The 8,594-nt window shown below is 45.5% G+C and overlaps 1 protein-coding gene across 1 annotated transcript in view; it reads right to left on the bottom strand.

The window, feature by feature from the left end:
* Positions 1 to 276: 276 nt before the first annotated feature.
* Positions 277 to 8,594, bottom strand: part of LOC119745124 (semaphorin-2A-like) — a 31,426-nt gene continuing 23,108 nt past the window's right edge. The window contains exons 13-15 of the mRNA XM_038221348.1: positions 5,602 to 5,687; positions 3,690 to 3,883; positions 277 to 352 (exon numbers count right to left, since the gene is read on the bottom strand). Of these exons, the coding sequence (XP_038077276.1) occupies positions 277 to 352; positions 3,690 to 3,883; positions 5,602 to 5,687 (356 nt within the window). The remainder of the gene's footprint in view (positions 353 to 3,689; positions 3,884 to 5,601; positions 5,688 to 8,594) is intronic.

The following is an 8,594-nucleotide window of genomic DNA, read 5'->3' as shown; positions in this document are numbered from 1 at the left end:
TATCCCACTGGGAGTGTGCAATGACTTTGTACGTACGGTACGCATGTTGTGAAAAGTTGGTACCCACGCTATTTTCATCCGCAGGTTTTCACACATGAGTGGGAGCAGTGAACTCTACTAGCAAATGTGAGTTGGCGTTCGATTGTCATGTTTGTTGTGTTTACTGCTACTTGTTGTGTTTTTTTTACATCAAAATCCAAAGAATCCAAGACAGAGGTATGACAAATACGGGTTGTTTTGGCAAACAACATTTGCCAGTAAAACTAGTTGTAATCTTCAAGCTGATATGCGCCACATGAAAAAAGGATGTGACATACCTGTAGGCGGGTCATTGGTGCAGTTATTAGCGGTACTGCGGGAAGAAAGAAATAATGTTAATTGAATGAAGATGTAACAACATGGGCGTCGAGTTTTAAATGGCTGGTGATTTTCCCCTTCGGTTCTGGTGAGTGCTTTGCCCCTTTTTAGGAAGTACTAGGTACAATGCATGCATATGATAATAAATTGAGTTTGAACCTCCAGATCGCCGTTCCGGTGCTCTACCAACAGAGCTATCCATCTATACCCACTGATTTATATTGTAACGGACAGCCTTATGCACACTTTTGTTGTCATTGCTTTCTAGCACTAGTGCTCCGGCGGAGGGGCTCCGGCGGCGCGCACCTGACCTGGTTTTGGGTCTTGCTGGCGCGCGCTCCGGAAATAGGCTCTACAAATAGGTTGGCTAAGTGGGGTTCTTTTGTTCAATTGCGCGGGAAGAACTTGGCTGGATTCCAGGGTTGGGTAAAGTTGTAACATTGTAATACATTTTGTGAAACTGTGCATGTATATGCTGGGAATTGATCAGTTGCAGTTCTGGTAGCGGTGCGGCAAGTTGCCCGCAGACTCCGCTTGGCGAAATAAATGAGATCTTCCTTCAGAGTTAGAAATCCCGTCTGTGTGTCCCCTTTTCTTGCGTTTGGCCGGATTTGGCGGACAAGAGCCCAGTAGGATCCCGCTACAAATGGTGGCAGCGGTGGGATATTGACGGGATTTTTGACTAATCACTGGAAATGACGGAAAGCCGAACCGTAGTTGAGATCGTGGACGCCATCAACGATGTCATCATTGACGTTCGGAAGGTGGGAGACTCCTTGGAGCGGCAGATTTGTGGATCAGCCCATTCCTCGGACAGACGTAATCCACAGGCAACTGGTTCAGCGGTAGGTGTGTTGCAGAGGATTAATAAAATGATCGCCGAATTGGAAGCGATGTACAGCTCCGATGATTCTACCAGTGCGGATCAGGATGAAGATGAACGACGAGCAAGCCTGTTCAGCGGTCCGGGGGCAGAAGTTGATGTTAGGCCGGGTTGTCGCGTGAATGGGGAGACCACGAGTAGGGAGGCCGCTGCGAGCGATGATAGCCCTGCTGTTGACGTGGAGCCCCGTCCCGTGATACTGGCGAGCATGACGGCTGTCCATCGGATCGAGGTTCGTGGATGCACTGACTTTTCCAGTCCTGATCCAACTGCTGCGGAGGACTTTAGCTGCACATCGATAGCTCCATCGTTGCGGACATCTCCATCGATGCACACAGATCCACCGTTGTGGACGGCTCCGCTGGTGCATGCCGATCAGCCGGAGCACGCTGAACTCATCGACCGCCGTGCTGCCGGGACAGCAACTCAGACCACGGACAATCGACCACAAGACACTGACCTTCATGTTCAGGTGACGGCAACCGAGCCGGAGCGGCACTATCCCCCGGCGAAAGCAGCCACGCTGGAGCAAGCAACGACATTGACTTTCAGACCGCAGGTGCAGGTGACAGGGACAAGAACGGTAAGCCAACAGACTGCGGATCCGGCGATGCAGGACGCATCAAAGAAGACGAGGCCGAAGGTACAGGGAGTACCACAGAAGACAGGATACCCGTTGATGCAGGGAGCATCAAAGGCTGGGAATCCGCCGGTGCAGGGTGCACCACAGAAGATGAGGCCGCCGAAGAAGACCGGGAATCCGCCGGTGCGGGGTGCACCACAGAAGACAAGGCTGCCGGAGAAGACAACAGTGCGTGGACAGACACCACGGAAGACAACGGGGCCAAAGCAAGGTTGGGGAGTCAACGACCAGGTGGCAGGAGTACAGCGATGTGACCTGTGTACTTGGCTGAAGACACTAAAGCTTGCGAAGTGCAACACAGACAGAGACTGGAGAGAAGTTCTGTCTTGGATGGACATTGTTTGGTGAAACAGTGAGGACATAAAGAACAGTTTCCATGTGAACTGGAAAAGACAAAAAGACTGTAAAAGAATGTGTTGAAATTGTTGTAATAAGGTAGTCATCACGGTTTGTTGTATCATTGTTTGATTCTGTGCACCAGTCTGGGGACTCGAATCAACGCTGATCAACTTCCATTGAGGACACCCATTGATAAACAAAGTAAAGTGTCTGATTTCTCATGTTGTTTCTAAAATGTTTCCCTGTTGAAGAGGTTGTCATCATGGATTGCTGGATTAATGTTTGATCTTGCAGTAACCATTTTGGGGACCAGATCAACGTTGCTCCACATCCTTTGAGGACACCCAATGTTGGGTTAAAGAACAAAAAAATCATGTAAAATGTGTTGTATATGTGCCCCTATTCAGGAGAATAGGCCCAATTTAAGGAGGGGGTAGTGTAACGGACAGTCTTATGCACACTTTTGTTGTCATTGCTTTCTAGCACTAGTGCTCCGGCGGAGGGGCTCCGGCGGCGCGCACCTGACCTGGTTTTGGGTCTTGCTGGCGCGCGCTCCGGAAATAGGCTCTACAAATAGGTTGGCTAAGTGGGGTTCTTTTGTTCAATTGCGCGGGAAGAACTTGGCTGGATTCCAGGGTTGGGTAAAGTTGTAACATTGTAATACATTTTGTGAAACTGTGCATGTATATGCTGGGAATTGATCAGTTGCAGTTCTGGTAGCGGTGCGGCAAGTTGCCCGCAGACTCCGCTTGGCGAAATAAATGAGATCTTCTTTCAGAGTTAGAAATCCCGTCTGTGTGTCCCCTTTCTTGCGTTTTGCTGGAATTGGCGGACAAGAGCCCAGTAGGATCCCGCTACAATATTATACTGACTGTATGGATAGCGCTTCGGGTCGGCCGTGGGGGATGAAGTCACTGGACGCCATTTTGAAGCTCCTTTCGGCCACGTAAAAGTATATGCAAATATATATTTATCGAAAAATAAAATTAAATATTTGAACAAATATTAACATGAATAAAATAAAACTGTGGGGGAATATGAATAAATAAAACGTGTTTGATGATCCAAAATCGCTTCCTAAACTATTGTAAATCTGTGTGTTTTATATACGGATCTGTGCGTTGTGGGGCTTTTTAGGGAGCTTCAAAATGGCTGCCGCGTGTGTGCAAGGGTAACACGGTTTTGTGTACACGCATAGGTCGAAGTGCTATCCAGTCAGTGTAATAGAGATTTCTACCTTATATTTTAGGGGTTCCCGAAAATCCTTGTTCTGGGGGCACTATAGTTGGAACCCATTAACTCATAAAGGCCATGTAGCTAGGGATCACGCACAGGTAGTCACGATGCTAACAACATTAGGAACATTACTTGGACACTGGCAATAATAGGCTTGGGTAGTTCAGTTTCTAGTGCGCCAGTATGGTGATTATGGAAGATGACTGTAAATAGCTGATGTGGAGCACTTACCATGAGCATCCGGCTTCAGTGAAGTTACAGTAAGGGTACCTGAGCGCACACTCCGATTCATCTCGTGCTGATTGGCATTTGGTGTTCAAGGGCCATTCAATGGAGGCTTGGACATCGGATGTACCCACCAGGAAAGTGGCAGCAGAATCCGCACTCCTCAACAATTCCAGCCCATTTATGGGACCGTTGGCATTCTTCAGGGAAAAAAAATCAATTTCTTATTTCCATCTTCTTCCACCCCCCTGTCTTATTCACATATTCTTCAACCCCCCCCCCCAAAAAAAAAAGAAACAAAGAAACAAAGTCCTCAAACTTGTAAGGGTAAAATGTATAGGTAATTATACTGGCTACATTTTTTAATAAAACTAGTAAAACAGAGTTCCCAGCACTTTATGAAAACACAGTTTTGAGACTTTTCCCATAATGTTTCCTTTGGAGAAGTATTCCAAAGTGCCATGAGGAATATTTTCACTTAAATGAAGTTGCTGTGAAATCAAGAGGAGGTGTAACATTCCATCCAATTGTTATTGTCTGGAGAGTTGACCAATATCCACACTTTATCAATTAAAAAAATGCCGCCACAGCCAGTCAATCAATGGATCGATGCAACTTGGATACATGGTACAAGACACACAGACGCCAAACTGGCCAAAAAAAGAGAAGAAAAAAACAACAAAAACGTTCCCCTCAGGGTTACCGTCAATTGCCTAAGCTATCCTAGATTTTCGGTGTTTTCAAAATTCCCCGTTGTATGTGATTTTCAGAAATTCCCGGAGTTTCTTTTGACTGGATAACGAAACCACCATCAAGGTTTCTCTGATTTGCATAGTGGCTGGGAACCCTGTTTCCCGGAAAAAAGTAAGTTCCCTTAGATATAGTAGGCCAGCTAAATGTGGAAAAGTTCTCTGGAAAATGATTTTACGCCATTTTTTGGTAATAGCTGGCATCCATAATAGATCGATTTTTTGAATCATAACAAACAAGATATGGGTGGATGCCATCGTTAATTTCGACCCTAAATATACCTAATGTGCATAAATCGGTAAATTAATACCTGCCGTGAGTATTTTTCCCCCTATATTGGGGTATATTTTTAATTGTTTTTCTTTTTTTTTGAAAATGTTATCTTGATGATTCTACTGATACATCCTCACTTTATAATAACTTTTTCTAAAACATATACAATGCTTATGAGACCATAGTAACAATCCAAAATGGCTACTATACCCAGAAATTGCGCGCATTTTTGCAAGACCTGAACAAGTTCAAGGAAATTCCCAAAATTATTGCAAAGAAAATTAAAAGAAAGAAAACATTTCACCATAAACACAATTATTGCAAGCATTTTTTGGGGGGGGGGGGGCCTTGAACCTTTTCAAGTATCCCACATTAGGCGTTAGTGCCTAATGTAAGCCCAGTTTACGGACAGCCAGCTCATTCCCCCATTTTTGTTTGCTGAGCTAAATATCACAATGTTATTACTGTTTACATGATCTGCCACAAGGTTTTAATAGGGTAACTGTGCCATTAAACAACTTGATATAATAGATATAATAATAGCCATTTAGGATCGTAACCATGTCCTCATAATTATTCAGTCACTTACATGTATACACGTTTAAGAAAATGTTATTTTAGTAAAGGCGTGCAAGTAGAATCACCAAAATAAACTTTTCAAAAAATAAAAAATTAAGAAAAAACCCTAATATGGGAATAAATATATTACACGGTAGGGATTAACAATTTATGCAAATTTGGTATTCTTGGTCCAAAATTAAAGGCGGCATCCACCTACATATTCTTCTCCATCCTTTGAGTGTTGATCTGACATAGTTGCCCGCTATTACCAAAACCATGCCGCCAAAAAAGTGTTATATTTTACTTTGACTGGTCCGTTAATAGAAATACTTACGAATCCTTCAAGTACAACACTTTTTATTGTGCTATCTCCGTTGCATATGCATACCTCTGTCGTAAATTTGATCACACTTCCAGCACCTGTTGAGTAAAGAGGGGACAAGGGCAAGAGAAGTATGATTTCTTGCATTTGTTGCTAAAAATTTAGGCAAAAAGAAAACCTATATAATACTCTTATTCGCTGATAGGTATTGGGAGCTATAGTAAGGTATAGATATTGTGGCGTGATGGGGTGGGCCGACACCAGTCTAATTCCCCTTATTTGGTAGTGTTTACTTGTAATTTCTTGGCAAGGAAGTCAGGTCGTGTCAGCGGACAATGTCTCGTGGTTTTGGCGGGAGTGGCCGCCAATCGGAGCGCGCTCGCTGTTGCTGGGCGGGGCGAGGCAGGCCGTGACCGCACTTGCGATCTGTGTTTCCCGTATCCGCGTATGCGTGATTAGTGTTACCGGGCAGAGGTGAAGGGTTGGCGGCCAATCACGGCGTGATTGGGCGTGGCCCCGCTACCCTTGCCGTGGTACTTGAGCGCATGGTCGGCCGGGCGTGAATCAGTTCAGTTGAGTTCAGTTGGTTCAGTTGGTTCAGTTGCGTGAGTTGCGTAAGTTGTTCCTCAGTTCTGTGAATGGAGCGGGTTCAGTAGTAGTGTACAAGTGAAATTGCCATTGTCCGTGACGAAGCTAGCGTTTGCTTTGGCGAGGCCGTGTGTGGTGCAGTGTACCGGTGTTGACGCTGTTTCGGCCTGACTTCTCGTACCGTGGTTGAGCGATTGTACGGAGCGCAGAGCCCCGTGGTGTGACCCAGTTAGCCTGGTAGGACCGAATTGCTTTATCGTGTAATTCAGTGCATGTTTGCGCAATTGTTGCAGTTGAGTGTTTGACTTACAGAGTAGGGTGACTAAGTACAGGCATAAGGATTGTTGTCGTGGGTTCACAGAGACGTGCGATAACATAGAGGGTCGACCCAGAGGTTGACATAGAGGCCTGGGAGGAATAGTCACAGGTAGTCAATAACTGTACTCGGTCAAGTTTATTGTCACACGGGTTTTGTCGTATACTGATCAGCTAAGGCGCTCAAACTTATACAATCATAACAATCCAACGATAATAACCTTATAAATCAAAGAGTTCCCAATCAAGTCAGAATTGTCCGTGATTAAATAAACCAATCATTTCCTTTCCACAAAGAGAATTGTGTATCCCAGTGTCCAATATTTCTGCAGTTTCTTCGTCTGTTTGTTCTGTTCTGTACTAGAGTAACAGGGCCTGGTAATCAGTATCCAACTGGGCGGTAGATTTCCACCAAAACGAGCTTGCATCCCTGGGCCTAGAGGCTGCTCGAAAACTTCCCTAGGTTCGAGGCAGAAAACATAGTTTGAGGTTAGGGGAACTTTCACCTCAGTCGGTGATTGCCTTCCCTGACCTCTGGTTTCAATTGACCTCGGGAGATTCCGCCACAAATGGTGTCAGAAGTGGGATAGTTGGTGCTGATTAAAGAGTTGGCCAGTAGAAACAAATTGCGTCTTGTTCTAGAAATCAAGCAGGATTTATAGTACAGTGATTTCTGTGGTTGAAGAGTAATCATAGAAAGAGACAAACATGAGTCAAGAGAATACTTCGAGTATTGAGAGTGAACTGCAGAAGCTGAGATTAGATGCTCAATTTTTGCAATGGGAGAAAGAGTTGATGGCTAAGAAATTAGAAGCCATGAGAGCCAATTATGAGGAACCTTCCCCGGTGGGAAGTATAGACAAAAAGAGCCAAGAACAGGGGCTAGTGCGGATCGATTCGGAAATCGAGTTCCAGATGCCAAGAGAGAGTTCTGGTTATTTTTCCCAGGGAGGGGCGAGTCCCTCGGTGACCGCACGGTCGCCTGAAGTTGAACTTGGACCGAGGATGGGAAAAAGAGTGAAGTTTGGGGAAAGTACACCCCTTAAGAGTAGTGGTGTAGGAAGTACCCGACCAGAGATTTTAACGGGGAGCAGTGCAATAGAGGAGCTCCAGTCCTTTCTGTTGAGCACGGATAGCACTGTAGAGAACCCGAGTAGGGGAGAAACAGTTTCTCCTGAGAAAGTAAATAGAGATTTGCTGAGTTTCGCCCCGAGTTCAGTGGGCACAGGTGCCAACAGTTTGGCAGGTAGTTTAAAGACCTCAGCAGGGCCCTTAACGCCGACAAGTGAGCCCAAAGTAGTGGCAGAGAAAGAGAGGAGTGTCGAGCGGCCAATTAGTAGACGGCCAAATATCACTCCTGATAGATACAATGGCAAGGTGCTATGGAAAGAGTATTTCAGGCACTTCGAGTCTTGCCGGTTGGTGAATCAGTGGAGCGAAGAGCAAGCGGCTAAATATTTGGTAGCTAGTTTGCAAGGCAATGCCCTAAGATTGTTGGGTGACGTTCCCACTGAAAAGACACAGTCCTACAGTGGTCTGTTGAAGTTGTTAGAACAGAGATTTGGCTCAGGCCGCCAGAGTGAAAATTACCTTGTCGAGTTGAGGCATCGCCGACAAGGCCCAAAAGAGTCATTGCAAGAGTTAGGCCAAGCCATACAAGAGTTGACGGTTAAAGCGTACCCTGACATACAGGAAGAGTCACGTGACCGGTTGGCTAAGAACCATTTTCTAGATGCGGTCGAAAGTAGGTCAACTCGGGAGGGCATAAACAGGGCTCGTCCTGAAAATTTAGATGAGGCCATTCGAGCTGCAATAGAAACAGAGAATTTCGAAAAAGTCGAGCAACAGAGAATGCTCGATGGAAAGCCTCCGAGGTTGGCTAGAGTGTTAGATACCGGGGTGGAACAGAGGATCCACGAATTGGAGAATGGAATGAAAAGTTTGGCTGGACTGTTAACAGAGTTAACGAAACAAATCCAGGAAAAGAGTGACCTAGTGGGGAAACCTGCTGATCAGAAGTCACAAAGGAGTGAGCAAAGTGTTAGGAAATGCTTCAATTGTGGGGAGCGAGGTCACTTTGCGCGAGAGTGCAAGAAACCAAA

Source organism: Patiria miniata, unplaced genomic scaffold (genome assembly GCF_015706575.1).
Source record: "Patiria miniata isolate m_02_andy unplaced genomic scaffold, ASM1570657v1 HiC_scaffold_7, whole genome shotgun sequence".
Lineage (NCBI taxonomy): Eukaryota > Metazoa > Echinodermata > Asteroidea > Valvatida > Asterinidae > Patiria > Patiria miniata.
Note: the sequence above shows the minus strand (reverse complement) of the source record. Positions and strands in the feature narration are given on the sequence as shown.